Source organism: Anas platyrhynchos, chromosome 19 (assembly GCF_047663525.1).
Source record: "Anas platyrhynchos isolate ZD024472 breed Pekin duck chromosome 19, IASCAAS_PekinDuck_T2T, whole genome shotgun sequence".
Taxonomy (NCBI): domain Eukaryota; kingdom Metazoa; phylum Chordata; class Aves; order Anseriformes; family Anatidae; genus Anas; species Anas platyrhynchos.
Genome location: NC_092605.1, coordinates 10,632,260 through 10,657,979, shown reverse-complemented (window position 1 = coordinate 10,657,979; position 25,720 = coordinate 10,632,260). Strand labels below are relative to the sequence as shown.

At 49.7% G+C, this 25,720-nt stretch overlaps 1 protein-coding gene across 1 annotated transcript in view; it reads right to left on the bottom strand.

Annotated features, from left to right (window-relative positions):
• STX8 (syntaxin 8) overlaps positions 1-25,720 on the bottom strand; it is a 95,291-nt gene that overhangs the window by 26,345 nt on the left and 43,226 nt on the right. Inside the window, exon 7 of the mRNA XM_027471681.3 lies at positions 9,975-10,076. Coding sequence (XP_027327482.1) covers positions 9,975-10,076 — 102 coding nt within the window. The remainder of the gene's footprint in view (positions 1-9,974; positions 10,077-25,720) is intronic.

Here is a 25,720-nt window from a genome sequence, read left to right as displayed (position 1 = left end):
CAGCTCAGGATGCAAAACCCACCTGAAGCCCTGGGAAAACAGGCAGGTAGCCCACACGGGGCTCTGGGCCCCCACGCTAAAGCTGCCCTAAAGGCTATGTTCACTGGAGCTGCAACCTCACCTTCCAGCCTCGCCAGAGCAAGCTGAAGTAACAGTCTGCAATCTGCAAAAGCTCCATTTGAGTGCAGCGTTAAACTGAGGCTAGCAGCTCCGAGCGCAGTGCTGGAGGAAATGCTCCCTCGTTACGACCGCTCTCTAGATGCAGCTCGTCCACGCAGCCGAATGCAAGGCTCCCTCCCGTGTGCCTTCCCAAGGGAAACCACCGGCCCCAGCTGCGCCCCATGGTGTAATTCACACTGTCGCTGGACGCTCAACTTCTGCCATTTCAATGCTTCAAGATGAACACTGCAGGAACGTATCTGAGTTTCACCTTAAGACTACTTTTTTTTCTTTTCTTTAACATAACACTGGAGGCTTTGGACATCCCCACCAAGATAATCCCCCCTCTGAAGGGCTATTCCCATTTTCCCAAGGACAATTCTCCTCAAGCCGCCGTTAGCGAGGCTGCAGCAATTCTACTGCCGCCCGTACTTTTGCAAAACAAAGATTTGAGATCACAGCCCCTGTTGATTTATATACCCAATTTCTGGTGGGATCAACATCCTCTATGCATCTCAGAAAGCCCTGAAGAGACACATAACCACTTGGTCCCTAGCAAACTCATTTCTCCATTGACCACATCCTCCGAGTATTGTTGTGTCCCACAATCCTGTCCCTCCAGTGCCCGGGGGCTGTAAAACCGGATTCCAGATGCTGGACCCTCTCCCTGCCCGGGCACTTCGTGTGCAGCCGCATTGTGCTCAGTCCGCTCGGGACAGCGTCCCTGGCTGGGGCAGGCTTACAGCAACCAGCAATAAAAAGGCCAAAGGAGGCGAGGGATGGCTCGCTCGACAAGAACACGGCACTTCATGACTTCCCTGTCCGCTGGGTATTTCGGAGCCAAAGATTAAGGGAGAATTTCAAAGCTGGAAGAATTAATACAAACAGTTAACCCAGATATTTCCCCCCTGGTTTAGTTTAACGTGGCACGCAAACCCCAGGCCAGAACACGGTTATATTTCAACTCCAGATTGGGCAGAGCAATTATTTTGTCACTGAGCATGTTAGGAAAGAAAAGGCAGAAGGAGGCGAGTTTTAGCCTCTTTGGTAATGTACAAATTAACACATTTCAGCACCATTTTCAGAAATATAAATTTATGATTTAATTCTGCAACATGTATCCTTGGAAACCAAGCTGTAAGCAGTCGCCCTTGGATATTTCACACAATTCCATTTTTTTTTTCAATATTCAAATACAACTAATTGCTTGGCCTTTTGGAGTGATGGACAGCTTGGGCGAGCAGGCTGCCCAGGGGCTTATTTTACCACCAGCCTGGTACAATATTGCTACACGGGCTGACAGCAGCTGCTCTAATCTCCTGATAGGTATGAACGAGCATTGATGAAGTTCAGTCTGTTTGAACAGCTGCATATGCAAATGTAATTAAGAAAATGTCTACTGCCTTTTGCTCTCCTCCCCGCGCCCCCCTCCTCTCCCTCCCTGGCACATTAGGTGCTTCCTCCCAGGGAGGGGGCATTCCAAGTGCTTGCCACTCCATAGCTTCAGCCTCGAACCTGTGCCTGACTTACGTGTTGCGACCGAGTCCCAGAAATGCCACTCTCCAGCTCCCTCTACCATCATTTACGGTGTCTTTAAGAACGGGGCTCGGAAACAAAACAGCTGAGTATTTTCAGCCTCACACGGGTCCGAGCATCGACATGACGCTGCCATATGAAGTGCAACCCCCTTTTTGGTTTATCAAAGTAAAATCATTTTCCTCTGCCTCATCTCCCGCTGATCAGGTTGTGATTGCCCCCATCCCTTATTAGCCCCGTACTTGCTGTGCAGCCTCAGGGGAGCATTTCTCGCACCCTGTCTGCGGCCGCTGCTCAGGGAGATGCTCTGGGAACCACCACGGCCAGAAACAGGCACGAGGGAGGAGACCACGGCTGTGCAGAGACCCAGGCACACCTGGAGCAAGTGACCGCTGCTTGATTTGTGAATCCAGTGCGTGGTGGGAGGACAGAAAAGGCTGCAACAGTTCCGCAGGGTCTCAGCATCACTGGGCAAACCTTCATTACACAAAACAAGCTGGCTGATGGAGTCAGGAGAACTGATACCCACAGAGCTCCGGGTCATTCCATTTAACCCCAGCATTTTAAAAATGTACCTGGGACACATATCCCAAAACTGGAGCAGCAGAGAAAGGTGCTGGTTCCTGCTGTGACACCGAACTGTGGCTGCCTGTCCAGCAGCAGAGCAGCATCTGCATTTCTGTACCACGGCAGGGAAAAAGTGGAGTGAGCAGCTACAAACCTGTCCCATTAACCTCAGCAGGATGAAGGCTCCAGAGCAAACTGAGGAAAGACTAATTAGAGCACGGAACTAAATGGTAAACAGGGCAGAAAACAATGGGAATTTTCTGAAGGGAAATCAGATCAAACAGAGCTAATCAGGTTAGCCCGGTAAGATAATGAATTTTCTAGACAAAGGAAGTGTGAGAGATCCCATCCATGCAGACTTCAGCAAAGCACACAATGCAGTGCCATGTGGGAAATTATTAAATGAAAAAGATGGGGATTAGCAGAACTGTAAGGCCAGGAAACTGGTGAAAGGCAAAGCCGTGTTGAAAGAGTGATCAGAATGGATGGAGGTCACCGGTGGAGCTCCTCAAGGAACGGTCAGGAGACTGATCTTATTAAATATTTTTATTAATGACCTTGGCACAAAAAGTAAGTGTGCTAATGAAATCTGCTGATGACACAAAGTTGGAAAGTACCATCAGCACAGAGGCAAGCTGGGACAGCATACAGAAAAAATGGGTAACTTTGAAGACTAATGGAGAAGGTTGAAATTAACAGGACAAAAGGGGAAGCCACAAAGGTGGGACAAGCAATAGTTTTTGCTACAAGTTGGAAAGAAAATGAACTCGGGTCAAAAATTGCCACGAATGAGAAAGGCCCGGGCAAACACCTTACAACAAACTGACCGAGGCACCAAACATGCTGCAGCTGCAAAATGCCTCTAGCAGCTGGGGAAGTACGAGTGCCACAGGGCACGGCACCGTGAGGGCGCACCGAGACAACGGCAGCCGAGTCTTGTGTAAAAAAAAAAAAAAGAAAAAAAAGAGTTTAAGTAGGAAGAAGTGCAAAAAAAGGGCTTGTCAGATCAGAGGGATTATTTTAGTAGATTAAAATGTAACGATGCTTGTTCAGTGCCACAAAACAAAAGCTGGGAGGGAACAGTGATCTCCTAGACACACATTTGGGGGTGTAAAATAAAAAAGAACCATTCAGGACACCAGAACAAGGGTTGCACAAGGACAAAATGAAGTATCCTTGACAAGTTTAGGATGGAGATAAGTTTATGACCATTACAACCTTCCAATGGGAGTAATGGGGGGGAAACAACAAGCTTGTTCTCGGAAATTTATCTTGAAGCGATCCCATGACCCAGAAGGCTCCTCCCGTCCTTTACTGCTCAATGAGCAGCGTTACACCACCAGTGACTGCCGAGCTTCTCACCTGGAAAGCAGCACACAAAGCAGCTCCAAAGCACGTTTTTCTTTCTAAAGCTGTTAATGACCGATTAGGTCCAGCATCTTTGACTGCCCGAATCCACTGCAACATCTCAACATGAGCGGTTTTAAGCCAAATGCTTAAGTTAATAACACAAAACGTATGAGGAAATGGCACGGAGGGGCCAGGAAGAAGCCGGGGGGCAGGAGTAGTACACGAGGGAGCAAGGACAGGGTGCTGGGCACGCTGCCACCAGCAAAGGCAGCATCTCAGCACGATGCCTGACCTTGTTTCCCAGCACACTTCCCGAACCAGAAAGCCCTGTGCGATCTGCTGCGCTCACACCGCCACACGCACCCCTCACCTGCTGCTCAGGGGCTCGGAGCTACTGAAGCAGGGAAAAGCGTTTAGTATTTGGGGAAAACAAGATGGTAAGACAACAAACAGAAGGCTTTGATTAGCAAAGTACTGAAACCGCTGGACCCGTTAAAAAGCTGCTCTATTAACAATTAACATAATTAATGAGCCCCATTTCCTGCTATGTCCCCAAGCTAAGCTGCTTTGAGGTTTCCCTGGTGTCTAATGAGACTCGAGCTCACCCTGCGTTCTCCCCCTCAATGGGACCCTTAATTGGGTCTCTCCGCTAATGAGGATAGATGGCCAAGTGAACTTGTAGGAACTTCTTATCTTTGTGACCTCTCTCTCCTGCTAATTCCAGCTTCAATTAGCCGCGGGGTTCAGAAGTCAGCGGGGCAAGGCGAAGGGAAGAGCGCGGCGGCACACGCACCACGCGGCTGCAAAGCCCCCGGCTCCTCCCGAGAGCGGGCTGCTCACCCTTCCCCGGCTTTCAGCTGGGCTGCGTGCTCACACCGAGCAAAAACGGGTGTGAGAGGGGAAGGAAACGCCTCGGGCATGCGGGCAGCAGCCCTGGTGTGAGGGAGGACAGGCACCCGGAGCGCTCGGGCACCAAGGTCAGAGCCCAGTCCAAGCAACAGCTTCTTTCTTCCGCAGCGCTTTTGCCTCTGAGTTTTCCTGCAGTGGTAACAGGACAAACTTTTCAACACACAATTGCTTAATATGGAAGAAACCGAAGAAGGAAGAAACTGAAGAAAGGGGGAAAAAAATAAACCAGGAAAAAAACAGCTTGCCAAGGCAAGAAGGCGTCCGGCGCAAGCCCGGGCAGGTGACTCAGAACCGGTGCAGCCGCCGGAGCAGCGCCGGGAGGAATATCGGCGTAACTGCTCCCAGAATCAGATTGCAGGAAAGGTTGATTTAATGTCACACTACACCGACTTCTCCACTCCACTAAGAAAAGAAAAAAAAAAAAAAAAAAAGGATGGGGACTTGCTCATCTAAACACACACCGCACGTCAAAGGAACAAACCCGAGGAACTGCCATCCATAATTTATAAAGCAAATTAAGTCCATGGCACAAATAACTCTAACTTAGAACAGAAATAACAGAATCTGGCAGGGAACGGCCCCAGCCTGCATGAATCATTATTTTTCTAGAGGAAACCTTGTATAATCCAAGCTACCCTGTTTTAACACAGACGAGACCTTCTGAAAACTCCGACTCGTTTCACCCAGGTATTTTGGTGATTTGTTGTGTAAAAACCGCCCCTACCCACTGTGACTGCCCTCACGGCTGCCTCAGTCCTGCCTTCAGCATCCTCTAGAGCCTGGGTCGGAAGGCGATGGGGAGGTCAGAGCACCTACCTGGGTCTGAGGAGGCGATTAGATTGCAATGCCATCTTGTGGAATAGGAGAAAACGAAAGAGCGAACCCAACCGCTCAGCCGCCACTGCACGCCCGTGGAGTATCCTACAGGACAGGACACTGGTGCGACCCAGCAGGACACCCTCAGTGCCTGCTCCTCATTTTCCCCATTTGTCTAAAACATTAAAGGGAAACGCAGCAGCAGCTGCAAACTCGTGCTCTGCTCCCCTCACACTGCCAGAAACAAGAGGTTTTGCTTCTTTTTGCTTGTTTCCAGCCTTCCCCACGACGAAGCCCCAGCGCCCCGCACCGCCTGCCCAGGGGAGCAGCCCCCGGCCAAGGGTAGGGCCTGGAGCTGGAGCACATTGAGCCCCCACCCTGGTGCCTGGCGTGGGCTGGCAGCACCCGAGGGACGTTTCTGGGCCCTCGGCACGTACTCGAGTGTCACCATCCCACCTAACGGAACGAGCCCGAGCCACATCCAAAGGCGGCGATGGCTCCACACGGAGTTCGGCTGCACCAGGCTCCGCGTGCGGCTCCTGCTGCTCGCGCTCCCAGCTGCAGCCCCCGCTACCGACATCTCCCTGCCTCGTTCAGAGGCAAACGCGCAGGGCACAGGATGCTGTAATCACAAACAGAGCCTCTGACAGCCATGCTCTCTGCAGGGAGCTGCCTACCTGCGAGTCCTGGAGTACCAAAAATAGCCCAGATCGCTGGGATGGGGGGAAGCTACCGCAAAGCACCAGCCAGGTAAGCCAGGGCATAGCTCTGGACAAAGACAAATCTTCAAAACTTCATCAAATCAGAGGATGATTTGGGTTGGAAGGGACCTTAAAGCCCATGGGCAGGGCCCCCTGCCCCCACCCCAGGCTGCCCCCAGCCCCATCCAGCCTGGCCTTGGGCACTGCCAGGGATGGGGCACCCACAGCTCCTGGGGCAGCCTGTTCAGTGCCTCACCGCCCTCACAGTAAAGAATTTCTTCCTAATACCTAATCTAAATCTCCCCTCTTTTAGTTGAAAACCTTTTACTTTAAACCTTCTTCTCTCTCCCTGATTAAGCCCCCTGCAGGGAGGAAGACTGGCGGAGCGGTGCAGACCCCGCAAGCAGTACCAACACTTGGGCTGTGCTTACCCACTGGAGTCGGGGTCATGAGCAAAGGGGAAGGGCTGGCACTGGCCAGCTCTGAGCCCACATCCACCTGGGCACCAATCCTGCTCACAGGACCCGTGCCAAGGATGCCAGCATAGGAGCCACCCCGGCCAGGCTCAAAAACCAGACAGGATCCGTGCTGTGCCACCCAAACCATGGGCTGCAGGGAGCGGCTGACAGCAACACAGCAGCACGCATTTTAGGGCCGTCATTTTCCTCTCAAGAAATCTTTTTTCATCCTAGGAAGCAGAATGGGTGAGATCACAGTGAGGCTATCTCTACCCAGGAAAAACAAATTAGTGAAGCATTCAGGAGTGTTGCATCATTAAGGTACGGTGGCAATTGCCATATAATCAGGTTGTTTCGGATCAAGGGTTTGTTTGAGGCAAATCTGTTTTTCCCCCGGCATCTTAACTTTAATTACACTTTCATTTGTTTGTTATTATACTTCTATTTGTTTGTTTTTAAATTTGGTTCTGAAGAGTACATTCTGAGAGTTAGTTTCTAATAAAAATGTTAGTGAGAAATGATTAATGAGCGCTGTTCTGCACAAAAAAACCCTAAAGGTATGCACACTGGGAGAGTGCGGGGACTGTCAGACACAAACCCAAGAGCCCGTGGTGAAACTGCAAAGGCCGGGTTGCACACACAGGCATTCCTGGAGCAAATTTGTTAAAGGCAGCCTAACGTTTGATTAATGGTTTGTGCGCACATTTTGGTGAAAGCTGAATGCGAGTTTCTGAAATCGAATAAACATATATGTCCTAACAACCCTCCTCCGTGCCCAGCAGACGCTGCAAAGAAACCAAACAATGCCAGGCAGCGTGCAAGTGTTTGCCCGCAGATGGCTGATGATTTTCAGCAATAATTTCATAAATGCGGCCGGCTGAATCTATGCCCTGACCATTCTTCTGCTGCAATCCATGGGAGCTCGCGCTGCCATCGGCGCGGGGCTGCCGGGGCCACCAAGGGAGCTGTGCTCCGACTGGCGGAGTCAAAGGGCGGGATTGTCAACAGCTCAGAGGCAGCAAGAGAAATGTCACCGAAAATAAGCTGCGAATGCAACAACACAGCCGAAACAACCTGAAAACTTCCACCAGAAGTGCGTGGGGCCCGGGGCAGCACCAGGTTGTTCCCGGGTCTCCTCTCCGCACCGGGCAGAGGCAGCCAGGATCCACTGGAGGTCACAGCAAAGGGCCCCCAGAGCCTGACACGCTGTTTGCATGAGAGCGAGACGTTGAAACATTGATTAAAGTTGGATTTCATCAGCAATACTTTGATTTTATTATTATACTGGCTGCTAACAAAGACCCACCCATTAATGTGTTACATTCCTGCTCGTAAAAGGGTGATTATTCCACGATTCGTGCCAGAGGGCTCTGCTGGTACCCGCGTCCAGATGCTGCAGCACATCCACCGTCAGGCGAACACCGAGCCCTTCGCTGGGGCTTCAGCTCGGGCAGCGGTGCAGGGACCACGTCCAGGCTGGCACCGCCACGACCGCGAGGGACAGGGACAGGAGGGGGACACAGGGGGGCACGGAGCACCCTACGCTGCTTCAGACCCCCAGTTACCGAAGGTGTGATCAGTTTAAACAAAATGTTAGAGCAGGGGAAAAAGCCCTTGGAGAAGTCACCGAGCAGGTGCCAGTTTTCCTGCTGCTTGGCTTTGTTCAGGGAATTACCGTACGCCCGGGAGGGTTTTCTGGTCTTCATATACCAGTGATTATCAGAGCCAGAAGTAAGGGTGGAAAAGGGATGGGAAGAATGCCATTAAAGCCTGTCTCTTCCAGCATTATTGTTCTAAAACTCATGATTAGGCAGAGTAAAATAGCTATCTGAGGCAATACAGTGTTTACATATACCCAAATTGTTATGCAAACACAGGAAGACCTATTGGAGCAGACGGAATAAGGCACGAAGAGGCAGCGCTTCTCACCACCCCTTAAAGAAAAATGTTTTTCAATGTGGAAAGGGTGAGAGAGGTCACCCCCAAGGCATCCAGCCTGGGATCCTCCCAGCCTTCGCCTCTCCCATCCTCCTCCTCCTCTCAAATTCCCCAGCACAGCCAGCTCGGCTTTAGAGTTAAAGAGACAGGCTCATTATCTAGCAGCATTGTCTGGGCTCTGCATTTGCATGAAGAAGCTAGAAAGGGGCAGAAATACCTAACAAGCGGGAAGCTGTTCCCCGCAGACAACCTCTTGTCTGCCATCGGTTTCAGTGCCGGGCATTTCGCCCCGCGCACCGCGGCACTCGTGCAGTAAGCGAAGCCACAGAAACTGAGGGGCTGCACAGGGGTACTCGACACGATTCGAGTGCAATTATTTGTAAATTAAATCGAGCTTGTGTCAGCACTGAAGACCTAAAATCATCAGTCACGAACTCTGCAGCCACATCTTTAATTCCGCCCGTAGTTGGTGTTTGAGAAATCAGAGACAAATGCCTCTGACAAGTCCACTATAAGAAAAGGCCACAGAGTTTCATCAATTTGCATCAAACTTTCAAAAAATTACCACTAATGGGGAACCAAATAAATCTCTCAAATATCTCCCAGTGCTTGACAAAGAGCTCACTGCTGGGGGCTTCTGCTGCCAGCCCCGAGATCGCCCTGCCAGGGACTACAGGCTCCCACCAGCCCCCTTCGCTTCGCCCAGATACGGGAAGCTCTCGTCCTCCTCTCTACTGCACTGCGTAAGCCAAAATTCTCTCACTTCTGACTACGAGACAAACTTCTACAGAGCATAAATTACTCCAGTAATGAGCCCTCTTGTTTGCCAGAAACGAACCACGGACACCGGAGGGGGACGTGGGATTTCCAGAACTGTCTCACTAACACCATCCCGCACTGACATCCTCCCACAGCCACTCCTCAGCACCACTCATCCCCCCGAGACCAACATAAATCTCCTGCCCTCGCCCGCAGCATCCTCCCAGCACCAAACCCCCAGCTCCGCGTCCCGTACACAAAACCTGGCGCGAGAGGTACAGCCTTGCCTTGGCTAAAGGAAAAGCAGCCTAGCGCAGCTTCGCTAGCTCGCAGCTCAGCGTCACCAGCGAGGATTTCATGTCTGGCAGGCTCTGAAAACCACTCGGTTGAGAACGCATTCCTGCAGGACACCGCCAGAAATGCCCCTGCGGCACCACTCCCCATTGTGACCGGTTCTTGAGAGCTGGTAGCTAGCAAGTTTTTTAAACCTAATTAACATGTACCACACTAATTTCATACAGCTCTACAATTTCCAATCAGGGCATTGTGCAACACTGGAGTCAAATGGCTTAAGGACATTCATTGGCTTAAGGAGGTTAACACAGCAAGCGCAGTAAGTTCAGCCTGCAACATCGCTGAAGCACATTTGGGGCTGGAGAGGTGGGTTTTTCCTCTTCAGGAGCAATCTTTGCTGGGGGGAGGCACAGTGCACACAGCCTCGGAGCACTCAGCGAGTTTCTAGGCATTTAATAACAGCGCAGGATTTGGACTCATTTCCTACCACAGGAAGTTGACTTTTTGTCCACCATCTTCACGTGCCGCGTTTGATTGCGAAGCTTGTCGTCTGTGTTTTCCACCAGGTTAGTGAGGTCGTCGATGATCTCTGGGGAAAGAGAAACACAGCATTAATCTCCCAGCCCTCAGCATCGCTGCTCAGCAAGCACGCTGCTGCTGGAGGCTCCGAAATGGAAACCAGCTGCACCCCGCTGTTTTCCAGCGAGACACACCAGTGCTCCACAGCGCTGAGAAAAGCACTGTGAGGTCCAAGAGACCCTGACTTGGGATTCAGCGCACTCCTCTGCCATCAGGAGAAAAGGAACAGCCCCAAACTGCAGCATCAGCCTAGGGAGGCTCCGAGCGTAGTGCGATGGAAGCCACAAAACAACAGCCCAAGTAAGAATTAATGCACATACTATAGGAAATGTGAAATTTCAGTCCCTGGAAGAGAGCGTCTCAACACTCAGAGTTCACTTGGCCGTTATGCAGTCATTAAAACAAATTCAGAATCACTATCTTCATAAATGCTTTTGAGAGTACTCGGTACGGACCCGATCGAGTGATATGGGAGGATACGGTGAAAGTCTCACATTGTTTCAATTACTGTGATGTACAAATGGCAGCTCTGCTTGCAGCCCAGATCATCCTTAGGGAAAAGGAAAGTGAGCAAAATTTCCCCTACATCCATTTTTAATAGAGGAGAAAAGGAAACTTCAAGCCAACCCACCCTCAGCCTCATGCAACCAACGACTGCTTTTGTCACGGCAATCAGACCAGGTAAAAGGCTTCAACCAAGGCTGGCTGTTGGGCTGGGGTGTTGTAACAATTAACACTTAATTGAAAGCCACATTTGGGCACCAAATTTCCTTCTTGCCGACTGTTACGCTTAAATTTTGTTGAAATATGCAGACAGTGCAGGAATACGCTACGTTTGAGTTGCTTTCTACTCTGCAGGTAGGAATGATTTTTCTCTGCATGATAAATCAGGAGGAGGACAGCAGCCAAAAACCGAATGCTATTGCAAAATGTCTTCCTCTGGTTACACTCCTAGCACTTTCCCTGCTATTGATCACTGTCTTAATAAATCTCGTCTGTCTTTTCAGATCAGGTCTGGGACAAGAGCCCTGCCAGCTGGCGGGTGCCGAGCTCTCAGCTCGGTTGCACACAAGCAGCCCCTAGCACAGCATCGCTGCCGCAGCACTGCTCAGACCTCCAGACTTAGCTGACTGTAAGCAAAAGAAAACGTTAGCGTGCCTAACATCCAGTTAGGTACACTTTTCTGATCATTTTCAAGCTTCATAACCCTGTATACAGGCTGGCTGAGAGGTAAAGACAAGTCCCAGCGGCAGGACAGGGTGTTTATTGACAGCCTTTATTGTTTCAGTTGTATTCCTTCAAAACAGATTTTCCAAGTCTCTGCTAGAAGCAAGGCAACGACACTAACGGGGACATCCTTCGCACTTCCAAAACTGCCAAACACTCAAAGCAGACCTTGTGTCTGCAAGGGAGGCAAATACAAGGTAGTGCTGATGTTGGGCATTAGCTCTGGCAGCTCCTCGAGGTGTGCCGGCCATCAGTTTTATACCAGGGCCTGAAAGGGAGCCGCTTCCTCCACAATTCATCTTCTTGCAGCATATGGTTTTAGTTATGCACGGTGCATCCTCGAATCTTACCAAGTATTGCTCAAGATACAGAGAAAAGACACGGAGATCTGATCGTACAAGGGGTAACAAAACAAAAAAAAATCGAAGTTCTGAAGCCAGAGGCAAGTTTCACAGGCACACACAGCAAGGAGGTTTTACCCTCGTGGAGAGTTACGAGCATCATCCTTTAGTGCACGTTCTTCCACAAGCACTGCAATATCTCCAGTGAGTCACTGCATAAAATGATAGCACCATCTAAGGCTTTGAAAGTACCCATCCTTCCCAAATATGAGGTACTGATTCATGCCCCTCAGCCTGAGCTATTATTTGAAGTATTCACACGAAGGAGGGCAGAGGGCAAACATCAACCACTGCTGCGTGCAGCCTCAGCTTTACCCTACAGATCTAAGCCACCGCTGTGATGAAGCAACCTCACCACACCAGCACTGCTCTGTTCCAGATGCGAACGCTCCAGATTTGTGAAGCTGCTCTTACCCGTCGAGATTTCGTTGCTCACCCTGCACAAAAACGCGTTTCCCCATGACTGGAGGTATTTTATTTGAAGCGCGAGACTCATTCAGTGCATAGTGCAGATATTAATTCTCCTCCACCTCCCACCCAACCTTCCCAAGTCCAACATCTGCAAGGACAACAACATTTGGGGGAAACTTTATCTGTCCTGTGTGATTCAGCACGCAGGAAAACCAGCACAATGCCGCCTGCAAAGGCAGGCTCTCTCCTGTTTGTCTCTAAATGAAAAAAAAAGTGCCGAAAGTTCCCATCGTTGTCAAGGACAAAGTGATAAGCACGCTTGGGAAATAAGAGACTTTCCTTTGCCAACACTGACCAGACCCTCCTTGAAAAACATCCTGGTGAACAAGCTGTAGCTAAATGAGAACAAATGCAGGCAGGAATATTTTCTGCCATCATTCCAGCACCCGAGGCACTACAACACGGGCTGTGCCCGGAGCCTCTTCCTCCAGCCCCCTGCCCAAGCCGTGCCCCATCAGCAGGACACGTTACTGATGCAGGGGGCAGTCGGTGGGGGCACTCCTTGGTACCAAACGCTCCCCAGCAGCAGGGGCTGTCTGCAGCCAGCACCTGAATTAAAGAGTTTCTCCCCACCATAAAGCAGAGGAAAAAGCACGCTGCATAAGGCAGGAATTGAAAGGTGGTAAGGAATTTCTCATGCAGGCAGAGCTGCTGCTGGAGCAAGCCCCGCAGGCAGCAGTGTTGGACCAGCACTGAAAAGCCTGCGCAGCTATCAGCAGGCTCCCGAGCATCGCCTCCTCTGGCACGACCCGCCTACAGCCCCCTGTGCAGTTCAAACTGGCAATTACCTTTGGGATGAACATTCGTCTATTGCCTCCCACCTACCTGGCTGCTAAAGAACTTAAAAAATGGACAATAAAGCAAAAAAGGTAAAAGAGAGGGGGCTCACTTTTGCAAGGGCTCAGGAAAGTAGGCTGAATGCCCAAATGACCCTACAAAGGACGTTTCTGCAGCACTGCTCTCCAAACCACACATAAACCATGCACACAAACAGAGTCCACGTCCTCCTTCAGTGGCACAGGACCCCAAAGATGAAGACAAACCACACGGCACAGACCCAGCACCAAGCGAAGCCACACGGGGTGAGGAAACTGAGGAAAGCAGCTGATTAAAAAAAAAAAAAAAAAGTAGGTCACATGCAGTAATTTTGGCCTTTTTCGGCCAAAAAGCCATGACAGAGGGTTTTGATTGCACACAACACACGCTCTGTAGCAAGGCAGGGCAGCCGGGCTGGAACACGGACCCTGAACAGGCAAGGTGGGGAAAATGGGGAGCAGTGGCTGCAGGGTGAAGCCAGCCCTGCCCTGCTCCACTGCTGCTGGACAGTGTGAGTGAAAGTAGAAGTTTATTCTACTAACAATTAAAAAAAAAAAAGCCAAAGATTTTTAAAAAAATATTTTGCATTAAACTTGAAATGTATTTTTGCCCATAAAAACAAATACAAAAGTCACGTAATCAGATCTGAATTGTCACCGCATCACAGCCACAAAGGAAGATGCAGATGAATTCATTTCTGTTCCATGTGCTCACCGCATCGCGTCCCTGCTCACAGCAAGTTCAAGCACCATTAAAGCCGAAAGTCAAGTTCTGAAGGATCGAGAAACCCCTGATCCAAATCAACACAAGACTATTCCGAGAGGCATGCACATGTGTTTTGAATCTTTCTTTTCAAAGTTTTATTGAAATGGAAAACGAAGTGAAGCAACTGGTCTCAATGCTGATCTGAAGCACTTTCCACTTTGTTTTATCATGCTCAGCTTTGCAATTAGAAGTGACAAATTAAAGATAGAGAAGGCTGCTCTCTGTAATCTCCCTGAATGCAATGCCTGCATTACAACTCACACTTGCACCACGTTTTGCTGCTACTGCTTTCTGGGGTCCAGCTATGTGCACATCTGTGAGACTGCCGTGGTGGAAAAACCTTCCGTGGAATGAAAGGGTACCTTCAGATACACCTTAAATCACATCTGCCACTAGCTAGGAAAACACAGATTTACGCAAAGGACACCTACAGAATACAGACAACGAAGTGAGCAGAAGGAACTACGCGTAATCCTAGGTATTTCTAGGAAAAACCTCCTTTATCTCTTTTTCGTTGAAGCATTTGCTGCTGCAGTGAGAATCAGAAGTGTATTTTAATTCATAAAAACACTGATGCTGTCTCTGAAAAGCTGGTTCTGCTTCTCTCCAGCCAGGGCATGGCTAATTTCAGAGCCTCCCGTGAGACGGGAATCCCACCCGTTCCAGCCATAAGTCATCTCGGAGGGAAATGGATACGCCTCACGCCACATCTGCTCTCCTGCGCTGCGGGCTCGCACAGGATGCGAAAGCAAACGCTGGGCTGAACCCACGCCAGGTGCTGGAGCAGTCTGCTGTGTCCGACGGGATCCATGTGCTTTTCTCCTCTCCTCCTCCTCAGCAAGGCCGCGAGCTCCAGGTCTGCCCCACGTCAGGCAGTGTAACCCCACAGCAGGCCCTCTGCCTCCTGCCCTGCCCAGATCCTGGCCTCTCCGCTCACATTTCTAGCGAACCTTCCGAGGGGGCTGCAAGCTGACTTCTCTGGCAGCCCCGTTTCTGTGTCAGCTCAGCCATCAAGTTTTATTACAGCTGGTCAGAAACGTCCCAAGGAACAGCTTCAGCCAGAGCACGGCTGGACAGATAACAACAACAGGGCATCACGGGGCGGCCGCCTGCTTTGCGGCGCCTTCTGTGCCACAGCACCGTGTTTGGATCGGCTTCTACCCCATAAACAGCTTTCACCTCGCAAATGAAACGTGTGTTTTTTGCAACAAAACGAGGAGGCGAAGCATTTCCAGAGGGCGAAAGCCCCGCTTCCAGCCCGCCCAGCCACTAGGCCATGAGACCATGCAAAAGACAAAATTCATTTTGGGCCTTTCTCTGCAGGCAGTGAGTGATGCTGGGTTACGGCACATGCATGGACGCTGCACGTTCATGAGATGGCAGAACTCTCAAGATCCCCGCCACGAGGTGACACAGGGTGAATCTGCAGGTGCCTCCCTGCTCCTCCTCCAGCCAGGAGCAGGATAAGGATGCGGCATCGCGCCCAGCTCCCTGTCACTGCCCCTGCCCCGCGCCCTCTTCCCGAACCACAGGATTTTTTTTCATCATCCTTACCCGCACAAGGAGTCCCTAGGAAGGACAAACGTCTCCTGCCCCAAGGAGAGGCTCTTTTGCAGCCAGAGCTCTGCCTTCGTACATGACTGTACACTAACTGATTTTCTGTTTTATTTAAAACTTGTAAAAAGTCTCGTTTGGTTTTGGCACCTCCACCTTCGAGTCACTCTCGCTGTCTGTGGAGTACAAAACCCAGAAGCCAAGTGACAAAGGCCACAAGAAACACAGCACAGGCAAAGGGAAACGGCGTTTTGGTCTCAGCTTTGCAGAACAGCGTGGCTGACCAAACGCTTCCTTCCAAAAGCTTTTGTTTTTGGTGGATTTCAATGCACAGATCACTCGATAGTATTTATCGATGAGTAATGCATCTCCACGGCATATCCCACTGTGAGTCATGGAAGACTGCAGTCAGCCTTAAGAAAAACATATAGAGAACCAAGAGCCATAACATTTTATGCTACAAAAAAAAAGAAAAAAAAAATTACAATAAGGCTGGAATTCAGTGGAGAAGCCAAGCAGGCTTTCCCTCCCTCCTTCAGGTCTCTGGTGCCTCAGGAGAAGAGCTAGATACCAAAGAAATGAATCATAGATCAAATGCCAACCTTTATATGTCCAAACCCCATAATTACATGTTAGTAAGAAAGCGCTGTTCAAAATGCCAGCGGTATGAAGTGAAGATTGCAACTAATGTAAGTACATCAGAAACCCAAAGCACCTTCACACGACGTGCCAGCTGTAACGGCAAGGCAGAGCGAAAAGAGAAAAACAGTGAAAAAGGGAGCCAAGTGAAAAGAGAAAAACAGCGAAAAACACAGAGCCAAGAATCTTAATGTCTCTCCATCTCTGCGAGCCGTGCCTGCTCTCTGCAGTCTCTGATGTGTGCAGCCCTGCACGGCCACGGGCTGCTTTTCTGCTCAGCTCCAAGGTGACACCCAAAATGCCAGCAGTGCTCGCGCCGGTCCAAGCTCCGTGCTGCTCCGTACACCACGACACCGATGCTTCGTACCACAACGAGGTCTGCCTTCCAAGCAGAGACCCAGATGCCTTCCCCCACCTTCCCAGATTTAATTGAGGACATTGACTCTCTGCTTTGGCAGGACTTCATACAAGCATTAAACCCCAAAATACTAACTTCTCCCGGGGGGGGGGGGCCACAAACCAACTTGTTCCTCTTCATATTTTAGTTCTCTTTGGCTCCGTTAATTCACTGGGCTTTGATGGTGCTCGGGACCAGCCAGGCCAGGAGAACCCTGCTGGCCTCCCGTGCAGGACGTGCCGCACGACGAACCGCGTGTCCCTGCTGGCCTCGTGCCGCAGGGAGGCAGGAGGGGAGGCTGCCTCCCGCTGCTTCCCCTGCCACGGGCCAGCGATGGCTCTGCTGGCCAAGGGCAGCCGGGGGCTGTGGGAGTGCCCTCCACCCTGGCACAGCCAGCAGCAGCCCCCCCCTGCTCTCCAGCCTCCAGCGGAGGACGTGCTTGGGACCACCGCTTCCAGCAGGCAGTGCCCTGCAGGCGGCACCGGACGGCACCGCCGAGCACTCGCTCATCCAACCCCGAGTGTGTGAGGACGTATCTGCATCCAGCTCCGATACCCCGACATGAAAAAAAGCGCTTCGTCCTCTCGAAAGCAGGTGGTCTGAAAATACATCTTCATGACCAGGAACGGTCCCAGGCCATCGGCTGCAGAAGCGCTCCCTGGATTTTTCGCAAAGAGCAGCGCTGAGAAAACAAACAGCGGTATTGATTCCAGCAAACACGGTTATTAGTTAGAGCTGTTATTCCAAAAGCACACACTGAGAAGTTTTCCCTTTTCCAGCTGCTTATTTTGCTTTATTCGAACAAAACCCATGGACATTAATTTTAGTTGTACTTAATTGAATAATTTCTCCAGGGAATAGTTTGGGGAGAGTTTTAGAGCAGCCTGTTTCCAAGAGCCATTACTAATTGGCATATACCACAGCGTCAGTGTGCCAACCAAAATAGTACGCTTTAATGTTACTGGAACTGCTCGCAGGCCAGATGTGTTGAGAACTCGGAGTGATATAAGGCAGGCAATAACCACATATATATGATACAGTATTTTGAGTATCCTTTTCCAGTTATCTGGAAGGAGATAAGTCTCCCTGAATGTAAAGCCAGGTCATTCGTTCCTCCTCTTTGCTCCCAGCGAGTTACCTTTGGTTTTGTTCTGCATGTTTAAAGCAGACCAGCACAGTTACTAGTTATCAAATGGACATTAATACCGAAAACCCCTCCTGTAGGGGTTATAACAGGCTGACTCCAGCACACAGCATTCGCTGCAGTCGATGCTGCCATACACCCAAGGCACTCTGTTGGGTACAGTGGCAGACCGAGCCCGCAGCGTGCACTGGCTCATTTTTTTGTAATCATCTTTTATTTGTATTCAAATCTAAAGCTTGAGTTCTCCAGCTATATAAAGGTGAAGATTTGTAGGCCATACTATCAAAACTTCCAGCAGGATCTTCAAGTTATAGGTTAGAGGGACACTGTCATTAAACTATTTTTCTACAGGCTTAACTTTGAGCAGGAAGAAAGCCTGCTAACAGATAAAACAACAGGCATAAATTCCACAGCTCGTGGAAGGCCCGAAGCAGAAAAACATTGGAAGCCGGCTTATATTCACATAGCAAAAGGCTGCCAGTCAAAACACTTCCTATTGTGACAGGTTTGTTTTCTGTAAACTTGCAGCAGAAAATGAAAGGACAGAAGCTAATTCAGACTCCGAGTTTGTTTGTTTTCCCTGTAACCAAAATCTGATTTTTAAAGCCCTGCATTCAGCCATTCTTCATAATAGCCACCTCTGCTTTCTGTAGGTAACTCCACTATTTTTCCATGGCCATATACTATTGCAACACTTTTCCACAGATATCCACAGCTTTGATTACCAACACACCTCGGTTTTCGTACAAGCACTACGGCAGGAGGTGTAGCAGGATGTTCCCTGTCCCACCGAACACCTCCACCTCAGGTTTCCAGCCCATTTCACACATCTCACAGAAAAAACATCACTGAAGTTATACTCTACGCAGCTGTTGTCACATTAAGCTTCACCCAACAATTATTATTTCGATGCTCCCCTCAAACCACTGACCCGGCACAGTAAGGAAGGAATAACAGAAAACCCACACGGGGCCACTCCAAAACCACAGCCCTCGCGCGTACCGAAGAGCCAGGCCTGAGTCCCACCGGAAAAAAAATGAAAATAAAATGGTGAGACAAAGTATTTCATCCACGTGGATCATGGCCATCCTAACACACCTTTCTTCACCGAGATAAAGCCCCACGTAATGTGAGAGGAAAGTGGCCGGGGCCACGTCCCGGGGAGGGGCGCTGCCCACCAGGCCATCACTCACACGAGGTGCTCCCCATAACCCCCCCGGCTTGCATGCCAGCCGTCAGCCAAACAATACATCACGAATGAACGACCCCGAGACGTGGCTGGGAACGTCTCTTTGATGAAGTCGAGCTGTGAATGATGCTCCAGCACGCTGATGGATAACCCTGGGGCCGGCTCCTGCCGCGCAGACAAAGGCCTCGCCACTTGGGAGTCCCCGCACAAGTTTCCCAAGCACCTTCGAAAGAAACTCATTTCTCAAAACCTGCCTACGAGACAGCCCCAGCTCCAACGCGATTTAAAGCAACGATTATAAATGGCTCATGTCATTTTGTCCCCGGGGAGAGAAAAATCATGGAATTGTTCGCTGTCACTGCGAGCGGGGCCGAGCGGCATCGCCCCGCTCCAAAGCCAGAGCGCCCCGACCAACGCCAGGCTCTTGGCGCACTTCAACGGTGTCACCTCGCGTGAGAGTAGGAACCCATTTGGGCTCTGGCCTTCCCGAAACATTAAGCAGGCTGTGCAGGATGCATAAAGTTGTTCCTGCTCGAATTAAAGAAAGCTCCATCCAAAAAGCTGGAGTGAGCCATCCCCGAAGCGTTAACCGCAGCGCAATTTCCAACCCGCTAGAACGCCCCACATTTTTCACATTAGAAAGCTTAAAAGTTAGTGAAACACTTCACGGCTGCCACAGTCCCCAAAATTGAGAATTCTTTAACAAGTGCTCATGAAGTGCTCTCACTTTTGAAGCAGATTAAGGAAGACTGGAAAAAATGACCAGCGGTCCTCTACAAAGCAAGAGACCAAAAATAGATTACACCAACTGCAATTTGAGGAGCAGAAAGGGAATACAGCTCAACGTGCTGATGCGATGCTGACTTTGGTGATTCAGGCTTAAGCAGAGCGTTCCTTTCCTTCCTTCCACTTCCACTCCATTTATGAACACAGCCCAGTGCCCTGTCGCACTCAGGGGATTCCTCAACATGAGGGGCACGGTCACACCACAACTCGTGGCCGGCCATACGTCCTCACCCCACAAAGGCAGACTGCTTTGGTGCTTGCTTCAAGAAGGCTCAATCGCAGCTCCTCGTCAGCAACCTCTCTCTGCACAGCCCCAGGGCCATGCAGCAGCAGATGCAAAATTTAGTTACAAAAAAACCCCACTGGTCAGGTCCTGGCCCCAGCTTCTGGGAAGGCTTCCATCAGCCCCAGATGGGGATAGGATTTCACACCATCTTTCAGGTGATCTTCATGTACAGCCCTGAGGAAGATGCCCTTCAGCACGCCGATACCCAAGCGGCGAAGGAGATCAAATAATGACAGCTTGCTGGGAAAACACCAGAAAAGGCCAAGAGGCTGGGTGGAAAGGCTTTCTGCACCAGTCTGTCCCTTATGCACCTTGGGCAGACAAGAACTCCAGGAAACCTCCCCAAAACCACACTCAAAACAACACATAACCCTGCTAACTGCTACAGGTCAGCAGCTAAACCTTGTCTAAAATAACTCCCTCTCACCTCAGCATTAAGAAACCTGTTCAATTCCACTCAAGATATTCAAAGAAGATACAGAACTGCGGATTAGCAAGATGTCAAGCCTGCAAAACACAACTGCCATTTTAATAGACGCTCAGGTTGGTAACAAGCCAACAGAGCATCACACTATTCACCACAAGAGCATCATGCTGCGGACAGCTGCATGGCATTATCCTCTTGGATCACAAACAAGGAGGAAAGACACTTTAGAATTGGTCTATCAATCATGGGAGGAACCAGAAAACTTGCAAGTGCTTCATGGTCACAGTATTGAAAGCAGCTGATAAAGCTAAGGTCAACCCAGACACCTGGGACTAATCTCCAGCTGACATACTTCATCAAGCTCTACTGGAATCAGTGGTGAATTGACTAAATTAGCAAGAGGAATACATCAGCTAACAACACGTTCAGTGCTGAGCAAGTACCAGGCTCGGAGGAGCTGCAGTGAAGGCAGTCCTCTGCTGCTGCTGCCATATTCGCATCCTACCTCCTCAGTCCCCTGCCCCGCAGCCTGGCACAGACCAAAAGCAAAGAAAAACGTTTCTTGAATTGATGGCTCAAAAATACTCAATCCCAAGTCTGCAGTCATGGAAAAAGTGCAGATTACTCAGAGAAGTGGTTAAAACAACAAGAAGGGTGGAAGAAGAACTTCCACAGATAAGACGACCTCAAGTCTCTGAATCCTGGTTAGCCTTAGCTAATGATTTTCTTTCTTCCCACTTCCTTCCACCAAAAGTTGTGCCAACTTTCCACATGCCCTCCCATGGATTTTCTGCAGATGTGGCTGAACACTTACTGTTTAGCGTGGCTCCGTGCCCATGGATTTTTGCAGAGCAAGGAAAGGCTGTGATACAGAGGGAGCCCTTATACAGCTGCTCTGCTCTATGATTTTCTCCTTTCTGCAGTTCATTTGTTGGAAGGACCAAGAGTGATTAATTGGCAAAAGCTGCACAAAGCAGAGGGTTTAGTGCCACTAAGCAGCATGGCTATAAGACACTTCAGAAGACCGTGGCTAAATACTGTTTTGATCTCGATGCACGAGTTCTGAATTCCTGTGTGACGAACTCCAGCGCAGGAAGGAAACCTTAAGCCTCCACTTTATCAAGCTACACAAATACATGGTTTATCAAACTGAAGAGATTACTAATGCTTATTGTACTACTTCTGCAACTGTTTGTAGAAGCTTACTGTTTGATCACTCCAAATGTATGGGAACAAGGCAGCACACTACCTTACTGCAGCAGCAGCGGAGTTCACACATCAAATAGCTTTTTCTCTCGCCAAACTTCTTTGTTTCCAAAAAAAAGGCGGGGGGGGGGACTGGGGGAGAGGAGAATGAATACACAGAGGACAAAAAAAAATAACTCAGATCTGTGTTTGGTCTTTAAGTCATTATTTCTGATTACTTAACTTACAACATCTCACTTTTGAAATAATTTATAAAAAGCACTGATACTAGAAAAGGTGTGAAAAATTAAGGGAAATTGTAAGCCGTTTTTGTCATTTGTTACAGCCGTTTCTTAACACACTTGTACTCAACTGCTGTTCCATAACATGGCGAAAAGGCAGAGATTTCTCTGACAAGAACAAATACCAGCTGAACATATGAAACGTGCCTTTCCTACTTGCAAAATCCCCGGTCTACAGAGGCCTCCTAAATCCGATCAGAAGAGAGCACCGATCGGACTGTTCGTCTCCCAGTAAAAAACAACAAGCTTTTTACTTTGCAGCCCCAGTTTTAATAAATCACAATGCAAAGCTCTGCTCTCAACCTCATTATAGTTCTCAAGGCAGCTTGAGAAAGACTGGCCCTATAAGATCTGCCCTTTTTGACTTGTGAGGCTAGGAGTTCAGTTTTAAGACATCTGGTAGTACAGGCTCCTAATGTCTGATCTTTCCATATGGGCTGGGAGAAAGTTATAGATGTTTTCATCTTTTCTTTCAAAGGACAATGAACGCTTGCTGCATCATTTCCAACCCAAATAATTGTGAAACCCAAAAGGATATTAATTGATAGATGCATTGTACAAATCTTCATGAGCACAAAGGATCGGATTCAATGGCCTGGCTGAGGCCATTATGTTTCTCTCTAAAAAAAAAATGTTTTGGACATTAAACACCACTATTCTACCCTTTTCCAATTCACTCGTGCTTTAGAGATTCCCTGTACTCTGGTCAGACCCTTCACCCTGCAGCGTGGATGATGGTGAACAGCCGCTACAGTCATCTTGCACCACCTGGACCTTCCTCCACGTAGGAAGAACCCCGAAAACAAGGATAATCCTATTTAGAGGTCCCCTCATAAAATTGTGGATGGGTCAGTTTGTCAAATCAGAAAGAAAGAGGCAGCGCCATCAGCACGAGCTACAATCTTTATCAATTAATACTGAGGAAACGCATGTCGTTTCCAAGGGAGCACTCCCAGCTCTGCACCCATTGCTACAAAGCTGCACTCACGGTTTTAGCAGGAACCATCACAACCATTACTTTACCTGCACTATTTGTGCAAAGATGCATAATTTTGATTATCTGACATTTTTGAAAGCTTATGAAGCATTTGATACGTGCAGAAACAGGTGCACCAAAAGCCACCACGGCACCGGCGACCTGGCCAAAGATGACACACTTTCAAGTCTCCAGGTTTTGAAGTTCAACCTCGCTGCTAACAGCAGTATTTTAAGACTTCAGATGTTAGGTTCTGGGCCTCAATCTTAAATTATTTTTTCAAACCCTCTTAAAACACATTTAATCCTTTGTTTTCTTTCTAAGGAGAAAGGTTTCACATCTGGACTGTCAACCTGCATTCCAAAGCATTAGCCTGGCAAATTAAAGCAGCCGAGCTGTAAATCTCCGAGCAGAGGACTTGTCATGGAAATCGCAACTCAGCACTAACTACAAGCCCAGTTCAGCAAGAAAGCAAACACAAGAAGCCCAAACAATGCAGACAGTCCCGAGACAACTTCAGAAATGAATCCCACTGCCTGATCGAGCAAGCTAACCTAGCAGACAGACTTGGAGTCACATCTCTCTGCCCAGCTCTTCATCTCACACAGACACACAAGAGCCCACAGAGAGCAACCACCCAGTTACCCAGGCAAATTTTGCAGACGGTCTTCTACAGCCACCACCCCAATTTCAGGACTGCAATCTTCTCAGACTCAGCCTTCAGAGAGTTAAACGCTCAACACCTACGAACTCCAAGAGAGCCAAGGCCCTCGTTCCCCTGAAATGCCAATTCTCATGGCCCTCCTCTGACTACCAAACTCTTACACAACAAGCAGGCAGCAGGATAGGCTCCAGAGATCAAAATGCTTCTGGCCAGATTTCAACAGAAATCCAAACATCAGCAACACAGATGCAAAGTGGAACTGGCAGCAAAAGGGTGTAGAATGGTAAAACCGATACACGTAGAAAAATCAATCTTGCTGGTGCCCCAGGATAACCGCACATTACTGACGTGTCCCAATTAATGCAGTAAAAAAGTGTTAATGTAACATTTTTTGATCATTGCACCATTTATTTATTTACATTTTTAGATTTATAAGTTAGCTGCTAAAAAGCAAGTTCATTTTTTGCTTTTTCTTTTTTTTTCCTTTCAAGTAAAAGCAGTTTTGGAAAAAACCTTCAGTCATAATTCAGCTCTAGAGAAGCTTGGAAGAAAAGACTGGCTGATCACAGAAGATAGCAAAGCAACAATAGCCTGGTTGGTTAACTCTTCTGTCAACACTCATTTCACAAAACACTCTACAGTCTAACTCAATTACTTCTTACACTTTCTACTAAAGTCCTTTATTAAATCTCTCCTCCTACCCAACACACAATTGTGAGCTTTGTGTGCCGGGCCGCAGATTATTTCATTGTTCAGCTCTGCTTTCCTGCCTGTGTCCCTGCTGCCCCACACCAAGCACAAGCCCAGCTCTTCACCCAGCACCGAGCACCTCCGATGTTCCCAAACACTGCGAGCACTTGGTGATCACCTCGTACCAGCTCTTCTGGGCAGTTATCGGCACGGGGCAGCACCCTGCTGCCACAGGTCTGCCCAGACCCTCATCCTGGAGGGACCGTGAGGGTAACGCAGCCAGCTCATGGACACGGGCACTTCCCAGAGAGACGCTGAGCCTCTCCTGCCGGGTTCTTTGAGGAGCACCCAAACCGAGTTAAGTACTACAGAACCTCCGTGCCCTACGGGGATTCCTCCTGTAGGTGTGTGCTGCCTGCCAAGGTTACTGCTACCGGCACCCTGGGCCACCAGTGGGTTCCCCGGGTGCCCCGTGATGCTGTCCCCACTCTCTGCCTCCTGCACACGGCTGTGGTGTGACCAGGCTCCGTGTCACGGTCCTCGGTGACACCACTGGAACCTCCGAAGGGCACGGCCCCCCTATGGCAGGCCCCACACCGCATGCGTCCCTCCCCAGGGGACAACTCAGGGAGCACGCGGCCGCCCCTCCGGACCCTTCAACAAAAGGCACCATTATGAGATTAAAACCTCGTTATTTTATTGTTTTCCTGAAACTTCCAGGAAGTGCCTTCCTCAGGGCTGCACATCGGGTCTCATCGCGTGTCACAGCCCAGAGCAGGCTGTGGCAGCCTGGCCGGCCTGTTAATGGCAATTCCAGCTGCAGTAGAGTCCGGCTGCTCACCTGGGTTTTGTCACGGTGAAACGAGACACACCGCAATGCTCCGTGACAGATATTTTCATTAGAGTCACACATTTCTCCCTCATCACTTAATACCAAGTGCTCAGCGTAATTAAGCTGCTTAACCTACACCTCTGCCAGCCAGCACTCGCCGCCCGCGGCACAGAGAGGCAAAGCTCCTCACACAGACCTCAGAACGAAAACCAGGACAGCCAAAAGTGCCATGAGGAGAGCTCCAGCCACCCGGCAGGGCTGTGTGCCTCGCGAGGAGCAGGGAACAGTGGCAGGGGCACGGAGGAAAGCAGAGCGGGGACATCGAGGACGGGGTGCTGGCAGGAGGAGGAGGGATGGCCTGGCAAACGGGCACATCAGCCACGCTCCCTGGCCTCAAAGCTGGCTGCCCAGATTGCTTCAGACACCCGGATCCTCTGCCTGGAGCTGTGACCGCCAGGCACCAGCTCCTTCTCAAGGAGGCTTAAACAGAGCACTGCAAAGCCACCTGCCGAAGCCTCCCGTCCTTCCTCCTGCACCTCACCAGGGCCTGCCCGACACACACTGCACCGTCTGTGGGGTTCAGCTGCTTTAAAGGTGAGTTAAAGTTGGTTGTTTTCGCTTCCCCCAGGTTCCTCACCCTGTACTACAGCAGAAATTTTAAGAAGCTCGGAGGGACAGCGCTCATAACCTCACGTAACACAACAGGATTTAACCTCCTTGCCCCATGCCATACAGCCCCACCATGTCCTCAGAGGCCTTCGAAACCTTATTTTTAAAGGTTGGGAGCTGCAGGTGCTTAAACAGTGGTCAAAGTATCAGACAGGCTCCGAGGACCTTTCTTGCTGGGAGTTTTCTTCGTTTTCTTGGCCAAAGGAGCACGACGAAGGCACCTGCGGACGCAGG